The sequence below is a fragment of the Perca flavescens genome, chromosome 5 (genome assembly GCF_004354835.1).
Source record: "Perca flavescens isolate YP-PL-M2 chromosome 5, PFLA_1.0, whole genome shotgun sequence".
In the NCBI taxonomy this organism is placed as follows: domain Eukaryota; kingdom Metazoa; phylum Chordata; class Actinopteri; order Perciformes; family Percidae; genus Perca; species Perca flavescens.
This window is the reverse complement of record NC_041335.1, coordinates 15,928,959-15,956,761: the sequence shown is the minus strand read 5'-3', so window position 1 is coordinate 15,956,761 and position 27,803 is coordinate 15,928,959. Positions and strand designations below refer to the sequence as shown.

General features: G+C 40.1%; 2 protein-coding genes across 8 annotated transcripts in view; one reads left to right on the top strand and one right to left on the bottom strand.

The window, feature by feature from the left end:
• Positions 1–6,921: 6,921 nt before the first annotated feature.
• Positions 6,922–10,929, bottom strand: tmem167a (transmembrane protein 167A). Its single transcript, XM_028578682.1, has 4 exons — positions 10,824–10,929; positions 8,920–9,029; positions 7,273–7,307; positions 6,922–7,195 (listed from the first exon to the last, which is right to left on the bottom strand). The coding sequence occupies exons 1-4, from the start codon at positions 10,824–10,826 to the stop codon at positions 7,125–7,127; spliced, it is 219 nt and encodes a 72-aa protein (XP_028434483.1). The 5' UTR covers positions 10,827–10,929; the 3' UTR covers positions 6,922–7,124.
• A 2-nt stretch (positions 10,930–10,931) lies between these two features.
• The window catches only part of LOC114555914 (DNA repair protein XRCC4), a 35,375-nt gene continuing 18,503 nt past the window's right edge, over positions 10,932–27,803 (top strand). For 6 of the 7 annotated variants that reach the window (XR_003692609.1, XR_003692608.1, XR_003692607.1 and 3 more), the window contains exons 1-3: positions 10,932–11,090; positions 17,797–17,938; positions 18,669–18,859. Coding sequence is in view for 4 of the 7 variants with exons in the window: in XM_028578680.1 (XP_028434481.1) it covers positions 17,800–17,938; positions 18,669–18,859 (330 nt within the window). In the remaining 3 variants the exon portion in view is untranslated. Of the gene's footprint in view, positions 11,091–17,796; positions 17,939–18,668; positions 18,860–27,803 lie in introns of those variants that run through there. The other variant, XM_028578681.1, reaches the window with a different exon arrangement.

Below are 27,803 nucleotides of genomic sequence, written 5' to 3'. Positions count from 1 at the left end.
TGTACACTGTACATATTGTATATTGAACTGCCTGTGCAAACCATGTTGCCACTCAATGTTATACAGCCTTTAGACATTGAAAATGTATTGCAATGTAATCGTGATTAACAGAGGATACAGAATGGCCATATAGGTGTGATGAAGGACTGTCACACTTATCCAATACAGGCAAAATGCTATATAATAAAAGGCAAACAGATTTACTGACTACCATTAACGTCTCTTTCTGAAATAAGGAACAAGGCCTGGAAAAACAAAAGGGTGTTTCACATCACCTGAATGAGCCTTTTCTTTTCAAACCAGACCACTCCGCATTAATATCTGACAGAGCCTATATGATTTCATCCTACAAAAAAGATGCTGCATGTCATGCATCAGTCAGGTGGATTCAGGCATAATTTGATGCATGACTTTGTATAACCTGCTGGTGTAAAATACATTTCAATTCCAGTGCATATAATATCCATGTTTTTCACCATCGTTTAATAGACATTGTGTCCTTTTGTGCTTTGGAACAATAAGGATTGTTGGACTAAAGGCTGGATGTAGCAGTCTGGAAGAGAAGCGTTATCCACAACAGAACTGTGCTGTCATATTTGATATGAACTTAACATGCTCACTAGTGAAGTCTGATATTAATGTTCTTCATCAGCTGTAAACAATAAAAATCCAGAAGTAGTCTACGCCATTTCAAATAAAAGCATTACAATAGCAATAGTGCTAATTCATAATTAAATAATAAAATGTGGTCTGTGTGAAACTAGGACTTACCCAGAGGCCACAACCGGTTTTGAGGTTTTGAATACACCTTCATTGCAAAATCACCATTGCATCATTAGTTAATTGGAAGACTAAAACCACACTTTCACATGAAATTATGTGCCAAATGTGTAGTCATCAAACAGTTCACAACAAACTGTGAGTCTGTTCACAAACAAGAGGACCTGTACAAACCAAATGTGGCTTTCATGACAATAAGTGAGTAATCGCATCCGATAGCCAGAGCATGTCAGAACAGCCGAGGACAAATCAGCTTTTTATCAGAATTTGTGAACCGCAATTACTTTAGAAATTCTTCATGTTTGTATTTGAGGCTGTAATGACAAGAATGCTAGAAACACCTCTTGACTTTTTATTGATGGTATTAGTAGATCAGACATGTCGGATAATTGTTTTAATATTGTGAGAGCTGTGTATGAAGAAATTAAGTAATTTGACTGCTCAGTTTTTCTAATGATAAAAAGACGCAAATGCATGGGTTACATCTGGTGTGTTTCTAACCTGCCTTTTGACACCCAATTCTTTATTAACACATTAAATAGATACAAAATGAAAAAATATTAACCCTAACCCTGAAAAGCAGCTGGTATTGCTGTTAAGTTATTGTGCTGAGCATTTTCTTGGCTGGTGTTGTTGTTGTCATTGCCTTAAAAGCCCCCTACTGCCGTACAAAGACAAAAGGCCGTAACTTCATCTTTGGTCAAAAATGAGTTATTGTCATTTTTGGGATATTCAAGACCTCCTTTATCATGTCGAGAAATATCTTGAGTCAATTTTGTTTTTTTTCGAAAAACCTGGTAAACATTGATTAATGAAATAGGCTAGCATATTGGTCAAATAAAATGTTTTTGAACCCTATATTATTTCATAGGGATATTAAATATCAATAAAATATAATTTTTATTATCATTATAATGATTTTCTCTATTCATTTCAGTTCCTTGTGGGGCTGGGTACAGCAACTACAGTATATTGATTATTATGGAAGACCCTTGGGCATGGCTCTTTATTTGTTGGCAGATAATACAGAGGGTATACATAAGGCAGAGTACAGTCACTTCCAAATAAGGGTCAAAGGTCAAGTTTGAGCCCAAGATTTTTTTTAGGTACAGACTTACCTTCATTAAAACAGGTAATAGCCAGATTTCCAGTGTCCTATCTATAATACATTTGCCTAGACAACAAAGACACTTTAAAGTAATTTTTCTCTGTTTCACACTCTGGCGAGTTAAGGTCTTTTGCCTTCGCAGGGCAGAGTAGTCCCGTGCGTTTCGGCCATGGGAGTGTGGATGTTTGTGCCGACCACATGCCTGTATATGTGTATGTGCAATGTCTGTAAATTGTAGTAGGAGCTCCAGTTCTGCAACAGGATCTCAACATGCTCAGTGTTGAATTCTGATAATACTGTTCTTCATCGGCAGGCTCCACTCAGCCTACCATGCATAAGCTGTTACTTTATGTGTGTTGTGTACCATCAACTGCACTGTTCCTATGACAGAGAAATGCAATTTAACAGTTTTGTGATTGATACACAAAATAATCCCGTCATAAAGGACTACAAGGCCTGAAATTATGCATTTAGTCATATTAAGGAGTGATCAGATTTAAAGCAAAGTGATTTTCATCTTCATTTATTATTCTTTTTTGTATCTTTAGTTAAGTTGTTTATTTTTAATACAAGAATCAACATTAACTAACTCCATAAAACGTGCCCTGAGTAAGACTAGGATTTACACAGAGGCCAAAACCAGTTTGAATACACCTTCATTTAAAATTGCACACATCATCAGATGATTGGAAGATGACCAAAGAAAAGAAAACAAAAGTTGTATTAAGATTGCCACACTTTCACATGAATGTATGTGCCAAATAGGTGCTCATCAAACTGTGACTGTGTTCACAGACAAGAATCTGTAGAAACTCAAGGTTTTTATTGACTATGATTGCGTAATCAGTCATTATTCATGACATTTGATAGCCAGAGCATGTCAGAACATCCAAGGCTAAATTGTCACATCAGGACTATTAAGCTGTCTCATTTGCCATGTGTCTACATGTGTCTATGGTACATTTTTACTCAGGGTTATCCTAAATTCAGATCACAGTTACTTCATTCATCTATTTCTACCACAGACAAATCCCTGCTGGCACGGACATCAAGCTCTCCAGCTTTGTGGAACTGCCTTGTTACGCAGAGACAACTCCTGCCTTGGGCTAATGAGCATGGAGTGAGATGTCCTCTGAACAAACTGCAAATGCCTTTAAAGGAGACATGCAGTGCCCCAGTTTTTGTGGCCACAGGGAGCTGTCTGCCAGGACTAAGTCTAACATTTTCTCTTGTTACCATAAAATCTCTGGTCAAAGATAACACATGGAAGGAGTTAGAGTGACATAGAAGGCCTGGTTCTCAGGGGGAGACTATATGAGCAAATGTACAGTGTATGTCCATTATAAAGTCAATCACACACATTATCATCAGGCTTGCCTAACCCAGACTTGCCCTACACGGAGGATATTGGTGTCTTTCAGCTGGCAACATTTTTCTTGTCGTTTGTTCCCTCAAAGGCTGAAAACAAAGGTTGCACTTTCCTAATGAGGAAGTGAGGACAGAACAAAGGCTTTACAGTAAGAATGTGATGTCAAGCATTTTTAATCTATCATACTGTGGCCTTTGTAATCCTCTATGTCTAAAGAGGAGTTTGGGGTTGTGGCTGAAACCAGAAGCAGCCACAAGAGAGGACTTGCCCTCCTAGGTATCAGTAAACTAAGAAGCCACAAGCTTTTAAATAAATAAATAACCGAGGAATATTGGGAGGTTGATCGTTGAGATACGTCAGTGGTATAATAAAGACTAATCCCCTCTATCCATGTATTTTTCTCTCCTCTTCTTCTGTTTCCCTGTCATTATCTTTCTAACCCGGTATCTCTTTTGCATTTCCTTTCCCTCGGTTCATCTTTCATTTTCTCCAACAACGAAGAAAAGTGCAGTAGCAGTGATTCTAACAGGCTCCACTGATCATTTACAGGGTCATGGCCAGTTTGGAAGCTCTGCTCAGCAGGCTATGGTAGCCACTTTATTAGCCTTTTTGCCTTTGAAGTACTCAAAACAACTGCAAGTAACCTTCCTGCCTGATCAAAGGAAGAAAAGAGACAATGACATCAGATTAACATGCTCTTCTGCTGGAACTGTATCGATGATGATGTATCCTAAACACTTTGGATATAAGTTATTTGGGATTTTATATCCTAGTGTAGAGCTGCACAAGGAACATCACACATTATCTGTCAAGTATCTGCTGAGGGAACATTTGCAAACACAGTGAGCGATTCAGGAGCATTTGATTTAGTCTCAATGTAAATGTCTTTATCGCTTATCTGAGAATCATTTTCCATCATCACTGCAGGAACAGATAAAAAAATAATGATCTGGAAATGAAACTGAATGAGCTCAGTATTGTACCAATCAGTGAGGTCGGCATGACTCCTGATCTCTGCATCAATCATATGCACCTCTTTACGACGCAGCTGACATTTGCCGTAATTATTCATATAAATTAATGATGCATGAAACACCACACTATATTAGATGAGGTGTTTTGGATTTGATGTCTAAATCTCATGCCATCTCACGCTGTCACATCTTTGGCTGCGCCTCTAATACCTTCAAAACAAAAGGTAAAAGGGTTCATGGAGAAAGGCTCTTTGGAGAGTATCATTTTACAGTATATTTTGCTCAAGATATGCATTTAAAATAACAAGGTCATAGCCAGGATATTATAAATTCTGACTTCATGAGTTCCAACCAAAGCAAGTTTTGAACAAACGCCAACTTTTCATATTGTATTTATTTGGTTAACTGTTTAATTATATTGTTGTTGTTTTTTATATTGGCCTTTAAGCCAGGCCCAAGAGTCTGCAGTTTCCAACCATCTGTTGACTTTCTTAATAGTTTGCGGGACTACTCAATACCACTGCACTACAAAACACTTCATATTCTGTTATGTTCTGTTTGCTAATTCTGTGTGAAAAACCAGACTGATAATAACAGCTGCTATCGTCAGCTGGAGTAAGCGACTTCACGTTTTCCATATCTTTTTCCTTTCATAATCACCCAAGACATTAGCTTGGTTCGATGACCCAGTGATGTCCCCCCAGGCCACCAGTATCTCTGCTTCCCAAGATAGAAGCAGATGACTGAGAGCGTCCTGCTCCTCTGTGTCTCCTGTATGTGCGTCACTGCCTGATAATCCAAACTTTACCGGCATCCTTCACTTGATGCTTTATCTCGACCTGGGAGTGCCAAAACGGATGCACGCCAATATGGGATCCACGTTCCCTAACAAGGGACTGTGAGCGGGGGTGTTGGGATCTGGGCACTCAGCAGTGAACCGAGTATCAAAGGTGAGTGTGTCAACAAGTCTCCTTCTTTATATAAATCCGCACCACACAGAAGAGAGAACATTGTGTGGATGTTGTTATCCACTCTAGTAACTGTTTACCTCTATGCTTTTTCTTTCAATTTCATGACAAACCCATAATGCAATTCTACTATTTTCCTTAACAGTACATGTCAGATTTGATAAATTGCGTGGCTGACGGTAAAAATCAAGCGAGACGGTACATTCTGAAGTTATAACTTGCCAGTAACCTTTCATAGCAATCTTATAGCTTGTTACATGTGGTGTTTTGCTTTTATGCTGCCACAGTTGTCCATTGAGAGGATTTGTCATCTAAACCAGCAATTACACAGTTTTAGTTGTAGCCTTCTAATAAACATTCTGGATATCCTCCCCAGTCTCCTGAATTTCATCCAATACTCCAAGGCATTACATCAAAGGTCGTCTTGGTTTGAATGTAATTCTAATGCAGCTTACCCTACAACATATCTGGAACTAAACAGATATCTAGCAAGGTCATGTTGTGTGGTACAATCAGGTGACAGCTCTTTGCAGTAAACTCTGTGAAGATGAGTGTTGACTGCAAGGTTATAGAAGAGGTTATCGCAAACTCTTCACTGTCCATCTCACTCTGAGGACTACACTTCCGTTGTAACCTAATGCAGCCATACTTAAAAGAAGCTGTACTCGATATTCAGTAAATTAATAAAGCAGTAAAAAAAGTGGTTGCAATTTTAAGATATAGTGAAGTAATGGGGTGCTGACCAGAGAATGAAGTCACACTCCCTCTGTGTGTTATGTTATCCGAGCTTCGCTGTTTTGTTTTGGTAGCCAATCCGGCCACACATGCACGTTAGTGCCTTGTCCGTCGGTATCAGATGCCAAGGGCCGTGACCAGGCGTAGGTATTTGACGAGTTGGGGAACCGTCTGTGAGAGTCGTGTGAAGGCAAACCCAGCCGACTTTTTCCCCAGTATTTCAAGTGCAGCCCATTTAGGGTTGTAGTTTCCTCCTAACCACGTAACATGTTGTCTAACTCTGCATTTGCAATCTGACATGTACAGTATGTGTAATCTAGTCAAGTCAAGAGAGATTGACAAAAGTTTAACAGGTTCATCAATATGTATTTTGCATGTTTGAAGTCAATAATGACACTTCATTTTACAGTGTGGCATCATCACAACAGACAAACAGATGTCAACAGCCAAAAATGACCAAAAAGGTTGTTTTTAATAAATAGCAGCAAACTGACTGACTTTAAAAACATCAGTAGCTCTTTGAGGGGAACATGTAGCACTATTAGCCACCTGAAGAGCTATACTATCATTTTGTTTGCTGTGAAATAGGATCATTTCTAGATGCAACAAACAGGGCACAGGCAACAAACAGGGTGCTGAGATGGGTTGAAGTCATACCTCGCTATAACTCAGTTTACAAATATAAGCCTCAATGTGAATCGCATAACAGTTATGAACATTTATGAAGGTCCGTTTTTGTGGAGAATTTCAAAATGGTCGATGCAATTGTGACAACTTCAAAAAAACATCGGTTTGAAATGTTTGGACTAAAAATGTATCATTTTGATCCCAGAATGACTTATTTCCTTTAAACAAAATGGCAGATAACAACAAAAAAAAAACATTGCCCCCTGCCCCCCCACACACACACACATCTGTAAGTAAACATTCCACATATGCAAACAAGGACAGACCCGGAGTCCGTGGAGGGATCTAGACACACTCTTGGGCTATCAGCTCATCCTTCCCCCCCTACACAAGACACATTTTTCTCTCTCTCCATGGCTACGGTGAATGGTGACGGCTCTCCCGTTTTTATATTATCTAAGTGATACCCTCGGAGGTCCTGTTGTGCTTCTGGGATTGTACTGTCCATGTCTTGTTGTCTGTTCATTTCCCCAATGTTTCCATTTGTGGTTTTCTTTGGACTGCTACTGTAGAAACAGTATACTAAAAGCCATGACGACACAGCAGAAAGCAACCCAGGGACTCTTCCGCTCACCTGGAGAAATAAATAATGTTAAGTGCAATGCTACGACATTTCATTGATATAAACAAAAAAAAAAAAAATAGGCTTACCTATTCTGGCACACTTCCAGAAAATTCCTAGAAGCCTAAAATCAAATCAAAAAACAATTAGAAAATGACAAGCAAGAACAAATGTCTGTTTATTCAGCTGTGTCCATTTATTTTCACTGCTTTGTAAAAGTTAGTTGTACTTTTACTGCACTAAAACAAAAAGACAAAAAAAAGCCTCTATTAAAAGTTAAAAAAAAAGAGGCTGGGCCCTGTGTTGATATGTCAAGGTGGGAGCTACACTAACTGGTAGTCAGACTCCTGGCACAACTTTCCAAGAGGACTGTGCTCAACTTCCTACAAAACCCAGGCAGCATCAGATGTCCATTTCCATGTAAGGGGTGTTCACATTGGAAGAGAGGGGGACAGCAGGCAAGTCTTATTATCTCTAGTGACAGCTGAGGCAAATGTTGCATTCCAGGCCTTCGCTTTTCTGATGTGCTTGTTGGCCTGTGTGAGGGTGTGTCTGTCTGAAAGTGTACAAGTTTAAAAGCCAACTTTCAAACTGACCAGATGGTGTCAGAATCTCATTGTGATTTATTTGTTTTAATGTTTTGTATTATGTACAAATGTTTTTATGTAGAAAACATGAATTCTTCCCCTCAGATTCTAGGCCTATCACTACCACCCACAAATGATCTGCATAATGTGTGGCACCAAATCAACACAAATAACATCTAATACCTTAGTCAACAAATCAATCCAGAGGGAAAACTCTTAAATCATCCCATCTGCCACTCTTTCTCATTTGTTGTTGGTCTGAAGAGGGTATCCCTCCCTGTTCTAATGGTGTGTGTGTGTGTGGTTCTTGGGCTGTGCCAGACTTATTAGAAATGAATCATGGAGTTTGCACATCCAAGAATAATAATGATCCAGTGATAATAGGCCTTCTGCTACTTTACTTGCCTCGAGGATCTTATTATTATTAGCGGAAGAAATAAGCAGGTGTCCTTAATAGTATAGCTGCAACTAATGATTTTTTTAACTGTTGATTATTTTCTTGATTAATCGATTAGTTGTTTGGTCTTAAATGTCAGAAGATTGTTAACACATGTTGACCAGTGTTTCCCAAAGATGAAATCCTGAAATGTCTGTTTCGTGCAAAACTCAAATATATTCAGTTTACTGTCATAAAAGCAGTAAAGTGAGTTGCAGAGGGATGGATCATTTAAAATGATAGGGCTTACATACATACACTCCATTCAAATTCTACATTTCAAGCAGAATCAGCTTTATCACAGACTGTTTCTACCACAGAAAGAAAAAAAACAGCTCTAATATAAGTTGAAATACAGAACTACTGAATTACTTATAGGATGGAGCAGAATGTATAGCACTTACATGAAAAACTAATAATGTGTATCTTAGCATTGTCACTGATTGCTGTATTACTACACAGTAGCAAGCACTGACTGAATTATAGTGGCCATATGAGAAGAGTGTGATCTTTTTCAATGTCTTTATTCCACCCTGAGTCTTAGACTTAGATAATAAGTGATAGTAATGAAGTGTATTAACACTACAAAGATTTGGTTATGCAGTTTGATATAACATGGTGTCCCAATCTAAGAGACAAAGGTTCAATTAATCACTGGAAAGACATCAATTGCAGCTTCATTGTTTAGTATCTCATATAGTATCTGAGCATACCCGGACTTGTTCTTGTCTAGCATACTGGGAGCCAGCGCTCTGATGTAGGCACAGGTACAAATCAGGAGGAGAATCACTGTTAACAGTGACTGGAAGTTGAAAATGGCCGACTGCAAGATGAAAAAGAAATTATATATTTAGTAACAGACATGATCTAGTGCAGCTTACAAGCAATACATCATACCAATTAGAAACACTGACTTCCCTTTAGTTAATTTTCTGTAACACTTGTGCCATGCTATACTTGTCACAAGGAATGTTGTTGTACCAGCTGTGCATTCTGTGTGACAAAGAACTGGGCTGGCTGTGTAGACCCAGTTAGACTCACACCATTGTCAAAGACTCAACGCCAAATAGCATGTTTTCTATGGCGTGCCAGTCAAAATTATCCTACATTTTAATATACTAATTTACTAAATCAATTTTGTGGCTTAAGAAAAATCTAAATCTCATACTGCCATGTGCCAAAACGGAGACCCAAGACTACTCTGTCTAGCTTTAAGCTATGTAGCTTATTTAAAAGCCATAACAAACTGTAAGACCTGACTTCATGCCAAACAGTCCGAAGTGCAGATTAGTGATTTGTGTTAGTTTTGGTGTGTTAAATGCATACTTTTCTAGCCTTTTGCCAATTGTATGTCTGCTGATGCTCCTGACATGGTAAGCAACGCTAAATGAGGATGATACTGATGAAATTGGCTAAGTCATCCCTTCCCTGTTTGGAAATAAATGTGTGGCTCTGTCCTTGCCTGTCATCTACACTGGGGTGCAGCTTAGTTGGCCAACAATACTGGACATCTCACAGTCAAAGACAAGGAACATCATACACGTAATTAACTACTCTGCACTCCAAAGAGGAAACTACCAAAGGGCTTTATAATTATTTCTGATGCAACCTCTTCTGGAACCTTCCGTTTCTACTCACAGAAATATGTGTATTAATCCTAAAACTGTTAATGTAGTATAATTCTGGGATGCTCTCATATGTGCCCTGAAATCCAGATATTTAAATATGATACATTCCTAACATGGTGATTTACATGCCTTTTAGGCATTTAGATAATTTGACATAATCATGCATTTAAAAATAAATAAATTAGCATGCAAACTCTTTTTGTCTTGTTACCAGATAGCACTAATTACACTCCTGCCACAGCTAACTTAGTACTAGATTACTAAAATGTTATTGTTGGCAAAATGACAACATTATAACCGTTTTAAAAGTGTGTATTTGGATAATATTTTGGACATTGTGATACATATGATTCTGCCTGCGGCGATCATGCATGTGTGTTTGTTGTTGCTACATGTTTTGTTTAAGAAGGACGTTTTAATAATTTGTCCGCTTGTCATTAAGATTTCAGTTAAATAAATCATTCTGGGAATAGTCAAGATACCTACTTACTTAAGAGCTTTGGTTTTAAATATCCCCGTTATTATGAGCTCAACTTTGTACTGCCGAGCCACACACATACATATAACGTTACATGCTCCCTAAAGAATGGTGCAGCTACGTGGCACACACCTCAAAACATTGCGATGCCAGCATTGTTTGTAACGTTACTCATTAATTTGCGACACATTAAGCTTTTGTTATCAAACTACTCATGTTGACACACGACTGCAACTTACGGGATGATATGAAAATATAGTAAAGTGAGATTTAAGAATAGAAACATACATGTGAAAGATAGATTGGCTTAACGTTTAGCCTATTTTAGCTAGCCAATGCTAGCAAGCTAGTTTAGCATTTACTATACATCCTGCTTTACACCGAATGCAAGCATTAGTTGTTGTCACAGTGTTTTTCGGACACAGATTAGACGTAGAATGTGTGTTATAGAATATGCATAAAATACACTGTCAAAGAGCAGAAGCACTTGATTAACAAAAAACAACCTTACCATTTTTTGTTGTGAGTCAAAGCCACATCACATTTCCTGCTCTCTGGAACATACGTAGCTAACGTAACCAAATATGTTTACGTTACGTAACGACGCATTGCGCGCGAAACCTCGTTTGCTGGTTGGCTGAGAACCTACAGTATGAGAACACAGGAGGTGAAGGTTGAAATTTCTTTCTAAAACTGTCAACAGAGAGAGCAGCATGAGTTCAGTTTCATACAAAAATGCCATCGTTTGGACAACGCTGTAGTTAGCCCATACAATACAGTAAGTATTTTGAGGAAATATGTACGTTAAGTGTTTTACATACACGTGACCAAACCTAAAGTGAATTCCGACTATTAGAGAAAACCAAGGCGTATCTGTAATAGAACCCGGAAGTTAGTATAACGTTATATAAAATTAGTGTAGGGTGTATTTCATTAGGCTGTGAATTATAATACAATCTGAGGTGTTATGGGAAAGAGAAGGAAGTGAACATCTGTATATTATAAGGCAGATATATTGCTGAGAGACTTCTTCAGTTGTATCACTTTGGCCATTGGTAACATGAGATGAGGATTCATAACATGTTGCAGACTTCACAATTATATATATATATATATATATATATATATATATATATAAACAAATCCTTAGTTTTAATCATATAGAGAAATTTGACTGGTATATTTATCTTTATATTTTCATACCCTGATAGATACTATCCTCTTTTTTGGTGACGTAAGACTGACATTTTTGTGGTCCACTTTTCCCTTTACGTTTTTACAATGAAGTCCCCTCCCTCCAACCAGCCACGGCAGCATCTTGATTGCATTGAAACCATGTTTCATAAATTCCCCTCAACCCTTCTTTCACAGACACTCCTGCAGAGCTCTTCATGTAAGAAGAAATCTGTCAGATTATAAACCACACATGAATCATGTTTTGCATATTTTTTTCAACAAGAGGATAATGTGGATGTGGATAAAAACTTGGTGTAAAAAAAGACTTCAAATGGAGAGTTTCCAACAGCAAGAGATGTGCAAGTGTACTTTAAACAGATGCACGTTCCTCTTAAAGGTGCCGTAGGTAGGATTGCGAAGATCCAGAACTTAGCCAAAAAATGTGAACATCGACAACTTCTCAGTCCCTCCCCCCCTTTCCGCTAAAACCCAAAACTGTCTCCTAAGGCCCTCCCCCCACAAGGGAGAATGAATGCGTGTGCATGACCAGTGATTGACATGCAGTTAGACACCCCCCTGGTGCATCTGAACAGGGAGCAGTGGATTTTTGCAAATTACCTGCTTCATGTAGTTCTACTCGAACATAGGGTCAGTTTCAGCAAATATGACAGAAAGTTAGTTTTATAAGTCTTACCTACTGCACCTTTAATGTGATTACGTTTTAAAGTTTACAGTGCACTGACCTATTTAGTACACACATGCTGATTACTGTAGTCAAATCAAAGCTTAATGTATGTGCAATCTTTTCTTATTTCTATTAGAGAGAACATCAGGTCAAACTCTTTAGAATAATATTCATATTTCGATGCCAAGAGTAAAACTTTCTTCAAGGAATGGATGGAGGTACTTGCAGTGACACTGGTCGTGTGGCTTCTTTGCAGTTTTGACCCTCAGATGGGAATAAAAGTTAGGCTAATTACACCACCAATGTTGTGCTGTCACAGGTTGTATTGTGCCTTGGTCTCTATACTTTTACACAACCACAATCTTCATTGAGAGTTGCTTTACATTGTAACTGAGCAAGTTTTAAGTACTGTAACTTATTCCTATGTCAAAATTGGAGATGTGAAAATAACCTGTTATTGTGCGGCTGAATCCAAGGTTAGCAAGATGTTGTGTACAACATGATACAGAAGAGTTGAGGCCACGTGGGCAGCCCTTTCAGGCTAGCTATGTATGTTTGTTTAAAAGGATTGCCCTCTTGTCTAAATTAGTCATCTCCTCACAACCAGTGGTGCAAACAACCACTGGTACAGTTTCTATTCTAAAATGGGTTATTGACCAGGGTTTCACCCAGAAAAGTTTTCAGGCCCGGTGGCAAGTGTCTGTTTTTGACAAGGGCCTGCCGGGGGCCGGTCACAGACTGATGGCAGCATTAAAGTAGAGCCAAATAGTTTCTGTGATAACAGAATCATGGACGGAATCGTGAAATTGAGAATTTAAAAAAGCTTTTCTTATCCCCGATAATGTCGATAAAGGGGGTAAGCTATGTTGACGCTGAGTAGTAGAGAGGCCGAGATAATCCACCAAGAAGATGTTAAATATACTGTAGGTCTGAAACTTTTGACCAATCTCAGATGCTTTTGCTACTTTATGGGGACAAGACATCTTTTAATCTAGCCTATGTGTAAGGAGTACTGCATGTAAGAGAAGGCACATTTTGTCACACAGCACGAGACGAAGTTTGACTCTGACCCATCACCACTTCATTGCAGTCTCTGCAATCAGCACGAATATAAGTAGTAAAAATCTCCATGGTTAAATTACAGTAGTTTTTCAAACCTGGTCTTTGAGGCATGCATCAGTCAATTTATGGACACACACACTTTACTCTTTAGGCCTTGATTCATTGTAGTCAGTGTTATATTTGCAACAACATACTGTTTCTATTTGTCAAGTGGCTTCAGGTAGCCCACACATGGAAAGAACAATGACTAAAAGGCTATGGCACAGTCTGCTGATGTGATATATCGTGGACTAGCCAAAGAGTTCTCCTTTTCATCTTGAATCCACTGTTTTGGAGAAAACATGAGGGGAAAGTCCAGTGAAAGGACAGTGAGAGGGCTGTTTTAATAGTCCAGGCCCATTAAAGAGACAGTTAACTGCATTAGCTTGTTCTACTCTGTATGGACTCCTCATTGAAGACACAAGATGCATAATTACAGTAGAGTCTCTCTTTGTGACTCATTTGCCTAGTACTTCCTGCAGAGTTAAAGGGGTGATAGAATGATTATATAGAGTATTTCACACTGTTCCTTATGGTCTCCTAATGGGGTATGTAACATTGGTTGGGCTGAAAATGGCCTGGTTGATATTTTATTGGCCCTTATGCATCCCTGTGTTTTGGCCCTATTTGTAACAAGAGCTTTTCTTCCAAATATGGTATGCTCGTGAATATTTAGATGAGCTGCGCGCTGATTGGTTGAGCGAATTGCCATAGGCAGACATTAGAGATGCGCGCTGATTGGTTGAGCAAATCCCCCAATACACACATTAGAGAAGCGACAGAATCTTATATTCCAGACACAGCAATGCTTCATTACCAAATTCACTTGTGAGACTTTTTTATGTGAGAAATCAACTATATAAAGCTCAAATATGGGCCGTTTTATGAAAATTGATGGCTAATTGCAAATATGGTAAGACTGTGTGTCGGACTTCAGCGGCGGTGCTGCTGCCTCGCCGCCCGGCCAGCCTTCCTTCACAGAGCCCGGCCTGCTGTCAGCTCCGTTACGGCTGGCAGCCCTGACAGAGCTCCAGGGGGCTGTAACTCCTCTCTTCCTGCTAGCTAAATGGCCAGTTGTGTGATAGTGAGAGCGCGGTCAGCGAGCTTGTTACACCAGCAAACTCTTACCACATGTTACACACAATGTCACGCCACTTAGCTATACAACATATACCTAAATGTCTTATAAAGCTTACAACGGTGTCCGATTTCAAGTTAATTAATATTTGTGAAGTTTAGCTAGGTGTTTCGTTAGCTGCGACTGTCCCTTCAATCCTATCTATGTGTAGCTACAAATCACAGATAGTTAGCTTCATTTTTGGTCTTAATTCGAGTATATTTACAGTTTGAATTTCGTCACGCCAGTTATACAACATCTAACTAAATGTTTTATAAAGCTAACAACGGTGTCCGATTTCAAGTTAATGAATATTTGTGAACTGTAAGGGTTTCGTTAGCTGCGACAGTCCCTATAATCCTATGTGTACAAGATTGCGGCTAGTTAGCTTCATTTTTGGTCGTAATTCGAGTATATTTACAGTTTGAATTTCGTCACGTCACTTATACATCTAACTAAATGTCTTATAAAGCTAACAACGGTGTCGGATTTCAAGTTAATGAATATTTGTGAGCTGTAAGGGTTTCGTTAGCTGCGACTGTCCCTTCAATCCTAGCTGTGTGTAGCTACAAATCACGGATAGTTAGCTTCATTTTTGGCGTAATTCCGAGTATATTTACAGTTTGAATTTCGTCAAGCCAGTTATACAACATCTAACTAAATGTCTTATAAAGCTAACAACGGTGTCCGATTTCAAGTTAATGAATTTTTGTGAATTCCAGAGGAATTCTAAGCTCTAGCTATAGCTCCATCCAGCCGCAGGCTCTATCAATGAGACTCGCGGACAAGAGGCGTGTATTTCACCGATCGTTTGTTTAAATAACTCAACACATTATAATTACACACATTATAAGATTAACTGGAACCTGTGGTAAGAGATTGCTGGCGTAACAAGCTCTCTGACCGCGCTCTCACTCACACACACCTGGCATTAGGAAGAGGGGAGCTGCAGGCCCTGGAGCTCTGTTAGAGCACCAGCATGTTGTAGTCCATTTGCCAAAAACCGGTGACTTTGCGCGGGTATGGAGTGCTGTGGGCTGTCAGTCGTAACGGAGCTCAATCGAGCTCAGAGCAGACCGGGGTGTGTGAAGGAAGGCAGGCTGGGCAGCGAGGCAGCAACACAGGCAGCACCGGCGCTGAACTCCGACACACAGTCGGACAAAATTTGCAATTAGCCATCCATGGGCTGACAAAGGTTCCGGTTTTTGGGAGGTTGACGTCAACTTCCAGCTTTGTTGGGATTCACCTGTTTTCAGCGGCAGTTTCAAAATATGAGATTTTCATAGTAAAGGGGTGTCAGTGGGACTTTGAGCTTCTATGTATGTCCTATTTACCCACCAAACTGTCGTTATTCAACTATGACAGGGTAAAATCGGTTTTGCATTCTATCACCCCTTTAAGTCTATTTTCATATGCAGCAATGCTGAAGAAAAGACAACGAAAAGGTTGAGCAAAGAAATTATAGAGGGAGTAAGAGAGGAGGATAAGGGTTGTGTGTCAAAGCTGTGGGGAGCTTTTTCGTTGATGATTTAAGCATTCCAGTGATGTGTCCGCCGATCGAGGAACTGAACAGGAAGACTTCGGGATTGACTTTGAAGGTTTTGCGCAGCTCTCCATTCCTGACAGACAGCGCTGTTTATTTAATTGGAGTGTCCTTCTGTCATTACCACAGGGTTATCGTCTCTGCACAACAGATGTTACAGTAACTAATGAGTAGCTGGGCTCTCTTTATGGGGTTAAAGTTGAACCCTTCATCCCCTTTCGTCCAGCCACACCCCTTCTCGAAGCACAAGGGGTCAACTTTAATCTGTTTCTTCAGGTTCTTTGTGCATGTGTGTGTGTGTGTGTGTGTGTGTGTGTGTGTGTGTGTGTGTGTGTGTGTGTGTGTGTGTGTGTGTGTGTGTGTGTGTGTGTGTGTGTGTGTGTGTGTGTGTGTGTGTGTGTGTGTCTGTGGAGAGGGCACATGTGTTTGTCTATGTCAAATCTCTGCTGTATGTCTCATTTTGAATAACCTTGACCACCTGCTCTGTCAGCATATATGGTGGGGGATGCAAAGACAGAATAAAAAAAAAAAAAAAAAAAAAAGTGCTGTCATGTCCTAACTTATTGCATAGTGTCTGAAAGAGGTCATTTTCATTTTTTCAAACATGTCCAGCTTGGCTAACTGCCAATTTAGCCGTCCTTTTCCCTCCATCTCCACACACTTTGCCCTGTAGTTAAGCAGGGAAGATGTCCAACTCACCTCTCACTTCACGTGGAAGCAGTAATCACATGTTCTGGCCTGAACATCCGTAATCAAGTAAAAGTTTCTCAAGCCCTCTGAGAAGAAAAAAACCTGATAAGTTGCCAGTAAACCAAAAGGACATGTCAGGAACCATCTCATGGATCATATTCCATTAGTAATCGTTAGAGCAACATCTTTCGTAACTGATCTGTTGAACATAGGCTGCTTCTGGCAGGAGACTTAACTTTAACTGCAGCAGTGAGTCAGCTAGCAAAGGTATTAGCCTGAGGGCAAGGTGACATTACCAAACGAGCTCGCTCAGCACAGTCATTGAGCAGCGTAGTATTGGCAAATAACGTTTAGTTCACAGTATCAAGTAACTCTAAGAGCATGTATCCCACGGGCTTTGCCGCAATAGATGATTGGCAATCCTCTTAACTCACATCAATGCAATACCTTACATGGGATTGAACGAATGACATGAACATGATGGCTCTTCTTAAAATGTCCTATTTCTCCCAAACCATCCATTGAAATCTAAATAAATTTGAGATGAGGAATAGTCCACGCAGCTGAGGTTAAAATTTCCCCTACAGTGTAACGTGCAGTTTTAATGGTTGTTACAAAGCTGTGTGAGTTTAAAGAGCTTACGCTTGAGCTCAGTCTCTCAAGTTGATTTTTTTACAGAATCTTGTTTTGCAAACTCTTGAGATGTAGTTTGGCTGTGTGAGGCAAGGATGTGCAGACTCATGTTAAGAAATATGTGTACTGTAGATTGTTGGATATACACACTGACTAAATCAACAACTGGGCCTTCTTTTAATAGTATTCTTCTATTTATTTTTAAAGCGTGCAATTACCTCACTGGTGGTCATGCAAAAACCTGCCAAACTCTCTGTGTGGTTCCACTGACTCACAGAGACCCCAATTGAAGACACACCGGGATGCTTATTACCAAATCCAAGAAGTAAAACAATTGATGCAACTGGAAGACTAAGACAACCTTACAACATCAAAACGGATTGATAGGAGGGCTATCTTCAAAGGAAGTCCTAGGACCAAATTCTAGCAGTAGGCCTACGAAACATCCAGAACACCATGCCACGGGCTCGTTGCAGAAGCAGTGAATCATAATTTCACCTTGTTTCTTAATTCCTATCTTTTGATTTCTTTTTTTGCAGGTTATGAGTGGTACAATCCGACAGATCACTGTAGCTAATGATCCACGCACCCCCTACATCCTGCGAGTGGACTGGGCTGTAGACCTGGGTGCTGGGTTCACATTAGCACTCACTGATGGCAACTCGGCATGGATCGGAGAAGGTAAAGACTTCAGATATGCAAAAACACATTAAGACTCATGGACTACTCAAACAATTCCCAACGCACAATCTTCGGCTTATGCCTTCTACAAAGACTGAACTCTTTTGACCATTGACTAGACTGGGTTGTCACCAGGTTTACCATTCATCAGAGCTCCCAAACTGTGTAGGCACCTGGCTTAACCCCATCTCACAGTATTGTAACTATATTAAACTATCCTTTAACCAGAGGGACAGCAGTGACCTTGTTTCACCATTCCTCTTCACTCCTGTGCTGCAGCTTACAGGTGTAGAAAGTAGATTAAACTCTACAAGGCTTGTCTTTGTATGTGCAAGTCAGTGTTCTCTGTGGTTACATATACACACAAGTACATTTTCTCTCAAAGGACACCTGGAACATAACCGCTCACTAGTTTTCTTTTGCTGTCCATCTGCAGAGTTGACAGGCAGAGATGGGGTTGTGACAGCTATGTGCGGTCTTCTGGGTCCTCAGTGTTTCAGTGTTTGATGTGTTAATTGGGACCATCAGCCCCGCGTGAGCAGCTGTGCAACAGCTGATGACATTCCACTAGGTTTCTCGACAGGCTTTCTTTTAAATCCGCTTTCACATTGCTACATAATTAATGTTTATAGTTTTGCTCTGCAGTTTGCCATCACCTCTTTGGCCTTCTCTCAACTGTACGGATTTGAAATAATGCCAAAAATGAGAAAAATGCCTTCTGTTTGTCCAGTTTCAGAGGATGAGGTGACAAGGGAAGTCAACGATATGGGAGCCACAAGGGAAAGATATGTTGAGGATCTTTTTCAAGCGCTAATAGGAGGCGAAGGAGGAAGGAGAGGAGGTGACAAGGAGGCGTATTCTTTTCACATCACTCCAGATCACTGTCACCTCTCGTATCAGAAGATCTGCAATGAAATCTCGGTGAGCAAAAGCTTTGGGTGGCTTTTTATTATAATACTCCGAGTGTGTAGTCAGCATGGTCTAGCTGACAAAACCTTTACCTTTTTTAGGTTTTAAAGTTAATATAATAACATTTACAAGCAGCAGCAGCTTTGAGGCTGTGTTCAGACGGACAGCAGCATTGCATTAATGGGACTGCTGCCTTGGCACAGCAGTGATGCTAACGCAGAGGGCTCCAGCAAAAATAATGCAGAAAAAAACGTTGAATTTGTCTCAACTTTGCTGCAAGCCAATGCAAGGTCATCAGGCATGTTTTACAAGCACATTTCTGGTAGATTGCTTTGTAATGTGAATGGCATATTTCTACTGTTTAATAAAATGTATTTAAATGTATGTCCCTGTGATAACGTTTTGGCGTCTGACACACCTTAAAACTTAGGAATTTATTTATCAAGCTTATTAATTTTCAGTGCCAGCAACATTCCCTGCAGGTGGCACAAGAGTCAGCATTGCAGCAGTTATTAACTTGCCTTACCTGTAGATGGAGAATATCGACATGTCTGCAGTTTTAAACTGCTTACCTCTCTTGCCGACATATGGCAAGTTTGGACTGGAACTGCAGCTCTGGAACCGCTGTGGCTCCTGCGGGTCCGTGGTTCAATGATATTTGCTGGAATTGGTTTTGGTTCCTTTGCATCATTGTTCAGGGACACATCACACACATATGGTAATGAACCAAAAGCTGTTGAGGAAACTGTTATTGAAGATCAATTTTAGAGAGTTCTTGTTTATTCTTAATGATGTAGATCCATCAGTAGTTCACCCTTGAATTCCACATCATGCACGTCCCCCTTGTCACTGTTCCCCGAGGATAAACGCATCTAACGACATACAACAAAATAGAAAGGAAGTCTTACTTTTTATAGAGGGCTGTTAAAAAGATAAGGGTTATAGTGTCCCCACATTAAAGCAGAATTAGAACGGCTTGGTTGCCTTCAGGCCACTGTGGAATAAAGCCAGAGATAGGAATCTTTCAGTCATCTAATAGCAACAATATAAGGCAGTTGTTTAATGGCTACAGCTCATAAACATTTAGAGAAAAGTCTGTTTGGTGGAGCTCGCTTGCCTTAATGTAAACAATCAGTTCCCTTCATAAAATGTACCTCTTTTTGAATTTATGCAGCAGTCACTGATAAAGACATGCATTAGATTCTGTGCTAAGGCGATTTTTACATACTGTAGTTCACAGAGAGTGACAGCTCTGATGGAGGACAGGTCACTTTGCTTTCAGTGGATTTTGGTGTTATTCTTTCAAACTATGAGAGGATGCTGTTGCCTCCAGGGAGCAGGTCACTCCGGGTCCTGGGGCTGCTGTGCAGGTAGAGGAAACCAGAGGGAGAAGGCCAAGGGGTTAGGATCACTGTAGAGACCATAAAACCCTGATTTATGGACAGGGCCGTCCCCATCTTACAATGTAAAACAACAGTTGATTAGAGCCGTTTTGTTTTATTTGTCCAACTCACCCTTGCTTTCTTTGTGTCTGTGAGTGTGGGCTATGTATCATCAGCGCTGATACCGTGGGTGCTCCGGAGTACGAGCACCCACGGAAAATACCGAGCATCCACCGAGCACCCACGTGTCCCTGACTGCCAGCAGGCTACATTCATTTGAAATTAGACATTGCAATTGATGCTAAGTGGAGTGTCTGTCATAATGTGATTGGTTATGTCGCTGTCAGTCCCCGGCTCCATATCCTATCCACCAATCACTGCTTCTCTTGGATGAAAACGCCTCCACCCGCTCCCCCCCACAGTGCGTGCATTTGCGTTAGGTAATCCGAGTGAGAATTAAATGGACAGATTTGTTATTAAAAAAGCAAAGCTAATGATGCAAGTGCATCAACGACATCCACCACTAGTGCAGAGAGTTCTTAATTTCCCACGAAGCTGATCGCGGTTGATAGCCCAGAATCAGTTACTGCGCGCTAGATACAGAGCACCGCGAGCGGCCGGTCGTGGTGCTCCGTTAGGTCAGCGGTAGTTGGTGGTCTAGTTACCCCAGAATAGGTGACTATGGGCTGGATACAGAGCACCGCGAGCTGCCGGTCGTGGTGCTCCGTCAGGTCAACGGTAGGTAGTTGGTGGTCAGTTAAACTTCTCATCTCCAATCCTATCTGTATTTGTGAGAAGATTGCCTACTTTACCACTTCATTATATGGTTAATAGTGTGTTTGTATCGGCCGCTGTCCATTTCCTAAGATTCTGAAATGCAAACATTTTTTGACTTACTTGGGCATGCGTCTGTGAGCACCCACGGAGGAAAACATAAATCGGCGCCTATGCTGTGTATACAAGTGTGCCTATGTGTGCATGTGTCCAGGCGTGCAGATATACTGTTGGTTTAAGATGAGGTGGCCAGGCTAATTTACATACTTGGCAAAACGGTTATTTTTACTGCAAAGGATTTTGTAACTGCATGCCATATTTCAATAATGAAATGATAAGAATATGAATACAGAATGGATATTCTAAACAACACATGTTGTGTTTTTGTGGATGTTTTCTTTTTCAGACTAATTAACATATAGAGGTACACATGATTTCCCCAAATGTAGCTTAGTTTAACTGTTAATGCTAAATACAATTCACAGTGATTGACTAGTGTTACTACTTTGGATGTAGGAATACGACCAGGTGGTAACTTTAGTTAGGCTCATCAAGGCTTTGAAATTGCAATCATTGCTGTGTGCAGTATGTGTGTGGTAGACACAATTCTAAGAATCCTCGGGGACAGTTTGCATGAAGTGCTAACTACCACTCTTGTCTAACACCTGCTTCTTTTCTTGTTCTTTTTCTTCCCTTGTTTGCCTTTTTTTTCAACACGTCAAGAGGTTAAAAAGTGCAACATATTTTCCCAGCCAGATAATTTCAGGGTGCAGAAATGACCAAAAATGAGGCAAGTTTCCTCTGGAAATAGAAGGAGGCTGGAGACAAAACAGGTGGCGAACTTAAACTGACATTAATATTTTATGAATATGACCCCAGAAGTTGTAATGATGAATGTAATTTGAGTGTTCGTTGTTAAACTGCTACTAAGCAGGTGTTTTACATGGCTAAGTCAGACATGGTCTCCTCCTTAATTGCCTTTTAAGTACCAATCCTTCCTTGGTGGAAAAATAAATATTCTCATACGGACACGTAATGTTCTAAGTACTTTGGAGCATTCAAGTGGAATTAACAGATACTGTACGTCTGTTTAGGAACTTGATTTGGCTCCTCAACAATCTGAAGTTTGTATATTTTTTCTGTTGTTTATGTAGGCCTAATTGTAATTTCACTGAGATAAGTTGATTACACAATTTTACTAAGCATACACAGTCACACAAGTGTTTGATCAGTTATCCAGAGGCATCCTGTTTTCCAGTATCACTAAGCTACACAATTCTTACTTCAGACCAGCTTTCTCTAATTCTTGACAGTTGTGGTAATTGAAGCAGCACGATTCTGGATGAGTCTGGGTGGATGCATGTGACAATGATGTTTTATGTTTGTCAAATTGAACTTGTGTTATAGTTCACTGGGGATTCCAGCTGTGCGGAATGATGCCAGTAGTCCATGTTTTTCTTATTTTGATTGAATTATCCCAAATACTGAAGTGTGAAATGATTCAATATATAATTGTGAGTGTTTGTAAATTCACAGCCTGCGTTTGTCAATTATTTACAACTCTGATATTTGTAAATCATGTGTGCATGATAATTTTGCCAAAAGCAAAAACTTCATAGATAAAATGATAATACATTAATATGTGACCTATTTCTGTCCTATAGCTACTTTTAGCAACTTTAATGTGGTGATTCATTGGCTTGTTTTTCAATTCCCTGTCTTCATGTAAATTTTTCTTATTTGTTGATCTTATTCATCTGTTTGGTGTCCTATTTCCTCTCTTTTTAGACTTTGCAGCTTTTCCACCCTGTTTGGTGGCATATCTCAAAGCTGTCTTATTTTAATTTCTTTCTTTCTCTATTTTTGTGTCCCACTGTACCAAACATTGTCAAGCCATATATCTAATAGCTAACCTCTGCACGTTGTAAATGCAAATGTCTAGTTCACTGTGCATATCATTTTCCGTAATAATATGTTTCAAAACGTGAAGTAAATGCAAACTGGAGATAAATGACAGGATAAGAGGTCCCTTCATCAGGGTTTCCTTTTGGTTTTTCAAAACAAGTACTCCTTGTGTATTGATGTTCAGCCTTTGGGTCTTAATCCGTTGTAAAGCTGCTCATTGCTGTATTGAAAAAGCTGTGATACTGGCTCAGGGCTGCAACGGTTATTTTCATTGTGGATACATTTTTGAATTCTTTTTTTAAGTAAATGTTTTGTGTTTAATGTCAAAAAACTTTTAAAAATACCCATCATAATTTCCCAGAGTCCAAAGTTGCCATAGGGGCTCCCCTATGTGATTTTTCACTTTATTATCTTAGGTTTTTTGCCAAAGACCACCAGCTGCCTAGCCTGGCTCCGCCCTCCTACGTACTTACGCTCAATCTCATTTCCCTTCAGTACTATGTCTGGGTTTGCGGTATAGTCTTGGGTTTTCTCCAGACAAATATTTTGGCGGTCCAATCAGCGAACAGAGGGAGTGGCTAAGAACAATGACTTTGAGGCCGTGCGCTACAGTTGTAGTTCCGTAATGGCGGCGGAGAAAAATGCCAGCGAAGCCATTTGGTCCGTTGTGGCAACGCTGCCAAATATCCAGAAGTTAAAGCCCGAACAAAACTCTTTGCTAAGTTGTGTTGGTGGCCATGATGTTGTGGCCATCCTCACCATGGGGTTCGGGAAAAGTTAGATTTTCCAGCTCGCTCCGTTAGTGGTGAAGGAGTTGGCTAAGGGCGAACGCTAGCAATGCTAAGCCAACGTCACGACCAAACTTTAGCGTTTAGTTATGGCAGATACAGAGTTGCTCTGGGCAGATCCAATAGTTTTAAACTTCAACAGAGTACCCGCCTTCTAGGAAGGTTAACACTTGTCAGTGGAGAGAGGCGAGACTCTCTGGACAAATGAAATGTACAAGAGTCTGGTAGGACCAGGCTACCATCTGCCTGCATGAGACTGATCTTTTTAATCACATTAGTCAATGTTAGCAGTGGCCATGTTTTGAGAGGCCCAAATACAAATGGCCACTAAACCCATTGCTGGCGATGCAAATTTTCAATCCCATTACGCGGCCAAAAAACTTTTATTGTGGTTTCAGAAAAAATTGAATAAAATCCGCAATCATCCACGGTTAAATGTTTGGCTTTTACAGTTGTAGTAAAGCTTTTGTTCTACTTTTAGTGTGTGGAAAATTGTGGTAGAACACCAATGCATTTTTCCTTCTGTCATCACCAGGAGGTTCCACATCACAGTAGATTTTTACTGAGTTGTAGTTTGTCTCTCTGGTTGAGAGTTAACGTTAATAATGTCTACCTTCCTTGCGTTAAACGTCTCTCAACCCAATATTCTAGGCAGATAGCTAAGCAAAATTAACTATTTTAATTATTTTCCCCCACTACCTTTTCTGGTACTGTGCCATAGCATGGCCTTTGTTTATAGGAACATTCATATCAGGGACAGACTGAGTGCTGTCGCCCCTCACTTCCTGCTCTTTATCTGGCCTCACGCCTCTGCATGGCGGATGAAGGAGCTGATGGGACAAGCTGAACTCCGCTCCTTGCCCACACTTCCTATACTGAGCACCCGTGCCCACCCATGAACATCGTGTCTTTGTCATTATGCACACAGTGCTCACCCACTCACTTCCCTGTTCCCTTGGACATAATAATAGAAAAAAGGGGATTGGACCACTGACTTCATATTTTTCCCTCATATGAAATAATATATTTGATCTTTATTATTATGAGCTGGACTTTTTGTTTGCAACTGAGATAAATAAATGCCAGAGATCTTTAATCTTTGATTTCCAATAATGCTAACTTACTGTAATATTATTGATTACTAGTTATTGATTAATGGGAGTAATAGTCTTCTAATCCATGGGAATAAATGGTGGGTGGTTGTGTGTTGGACAGTGTGACAAGGACAGCTTTGTGTCCTCTGTGCCCATAGAGTGTGTGTTGTGGTATCTTTTTCACTGGGACTGTGTTCTTTTGGCTTTGTCCTCCACACCTGCATCCCCTCTTCTCCACGGGTTTGACCTTATGGTCTGGCTAGCTGTCTGGAGACTCACACACAAACAAACAGTTAGACCACACACACACACACACACACACACACACACACACACACACACACACACATCGGACAGTGTTGTAATGTCCGGCAATAATCCTGAATCCTGAAAGATTTTACATTCCCATGTCATGTTAAATCTTTTTAGTCTTTTTTGATGATGTTCTATACAAAATGACTCACCCCAAAAGGTTGATCTTTTGGGGTTTGCAAGGTCATGATATTTATCTCAGACACAGAGAGATGCAGGAAGCATCTCATCTTATTTTAGAGGTTATTTCCTTTTCTGTCTTTCTTGTCATCTTCGCTGCATTGATGTTTTAATTGTCATAAATCAGCCCACCCTGTCATATAAAAGTCATATGTCTAATGCTGTTAAAGGCTGAAACAACATCTGTGAACAATTTGCTTATTTTATTTAACACAGTAGAAAAATGTGGCAGTGGGTCGTGGATCACAGACAAACAGTCTGACCTCCCACACCTTTGCATAGGGTGGCAACAGTGTCTGACCTTTAACTTTATCTCTGTGTCTCAGGGGAGAAGCAGAAGCTCAGGAAAATAAAGGGAGCTTTGTAGCCCTTTTCTGTCTTTCAACAAGGAACTTAAATCAATAAAAAACAGTCATTACTATCTATCAGTGGTAGGTGAAACTTAGCATGCTGCTTGCCTACATTTCCAGATTTATATTTTGTTTAGAGCAGTGGTTCCCAACCTTTTTTCCTTGGCGCCCCCCTACTCATGTCTAAGAAAAGCTGAGCCCCCCCCCCCGCCCGAAACCGAAGTTGAGGTAACTCTCGAGATAGAGCCTTACTTTCTTTTTTGATACAGAGCAGTTATCAGCACTGTTACGTTTCTCCTCCATGTTTCATTCATAAAATAGTGATGCCGTGGCGGCAGGAAAAATGAGGATACAACAAAATATATAGTTTTCATACAAACTTTTGTATACATTAGATATTCTAGTGTATTATCATCATTTTTTTAACATGTGCAACATTTTTTTTTTACCTCAACCTCAAACCAGATAAAGACTCGCGCCCCCCCCTGTGATCTTTGCCGCCCCCCCTGGGGGTGCCCGGACCCCAGGTTGGGAACCACTGGTTTAGAGCACCCTTCCTCTTTCCATGCTGCACAACAAGCTAAAGGTAAACTTTTGGTGATCTGGAATTCTCATGTTTACTTCAGTAGGTTTTCCTAGAAAACTTGAAAGTAAAGACGGTGAAACACACAACCTTTGCTATTTAAAAGAAGGAACAGAAGAAATAAACAACAGCTGCAGTATCATTTCCAATGTTAATCCAATAAATAAGGGCTGTGCTTCCAGCACTTTAGATGTCTGTATCTGGTGTCTTAAACTGGTAATACCATGTTAACACACTGGTCAGGAAGATTTATGGTCTTGAACGGTGTCAGTGGGTAAAACATCGATGACAAAGTTTGACATTTGACATTATAATGGAGTGAGACTTGTACAGTAAATGTAGGACATTGCAACATTCTTTAAAGTGTGGAAACATTAGTGTATTCAGCATTTTAGACTTCAAAGCCTTCACATTATTTTTTCTAACAGGGCTGATTTATTGCCAAATTTCCTTTCATCTGAAAGCACAGGTAGTAAAAGGGAGATGAGGGGTCTGTGGAGAAGATAGAAGAGGTTAGAACAAAGCTTTCACATTTATTTTATGTTCTTCATTTTTTTTTAACAGGGACAATACATGTAGACGTTGTTACATTCAAACAAAGTGCAACCGATGCCAGGCCTTGTCCCTAGTTAAGCTTTCAAGAAATAAAAGACATAATACAACAGTCTAATATGAGTGAGCTAAACATCAGCCCTTCTTAATGGGCCTCTTCCTACCTCAGCCTCGCTGTTTCCTGTTAATGGTGGACCATCTTGCACAAACACAGAATCACCACCAAATGTACTTGCCGATGACTTATGAAGCTCAGTATCACACAAATTACCTCTAAATCCCTGAGAGGGGCCTGCACTGTATCACTGTGACATCCTGATGTTCTTGATATTTATGAGCTCTTGAGAACCTCATCCTCCTTAGATTCTGGGTGGTCTCCTCTGTGTCCCCACCCTATTAATAATTTTGTTAAATCACTGATTTCCTTCTTTTGATCAGACTGGCAGCACTTGCACTGAATAAGCATGTCACCATTCAAAGAGATTTTCTACAGAATTATCACTTAATCTATATTGATTGTATTGTGGAAGGATACTGAGTGGACCGCACGTGAGCCCCTGTGCCCCTGTGCATGCGAAAGCGGAACCCAAAGCGTAATGGTGGGGAGGCAAACATCAGGAACTATTGCGAGGTGTGAGCTGCAAGGTCTGTAGTACATTGCCATTGCAAATATCCCATTCCATCCCATTGATTGAGTTAAGGGCCAAAACTCATCTATGTTGACTATAGCGCCACCTAATGGCCGATCTTCACCACATTTGGTACCGAGCCTCAGAGCAGCATGCCAAACAAGCATCACAATTTTCATGTTGACAGCAATTACTACGGCAGAGAAATTGCAATTGCAAGTGTTAAATTTACATGCATTGAGTTATTGGTCAAAACACAAACGTTTATTATAGCGCCCCCTAATGGCCGATCTTTGCCAAATTTGGTACAGAGCATCGTAGTGGGATGCTGAATGCAAATTATTCGCTGATAGCAATTAATTTGCCCGAGATCTGTTTAAGTTTGTGTTTGGTAGCTATCTACGAAA

Excerpts from the sequence above, each read along its gene's own strand:
- tmem167a (XM_028578682.1), bottom strand. Across the intron at positions 7,308-8,919 it reads CTAGACAAGAACAAGTCCGG|GCTTCTAGGAATTTTCTGGA; the intron begins GTATGCTCAGAT and ends ATTTGATTTTAG. Across the intron at positions 7,196-7,272 it reads CTGGAAGTGTGCCAGAATAG|GTGAGCGGAAGAGTCCCTGG; the intron begins GTAAGCCTATTT and ends TTATTTCTCCAG.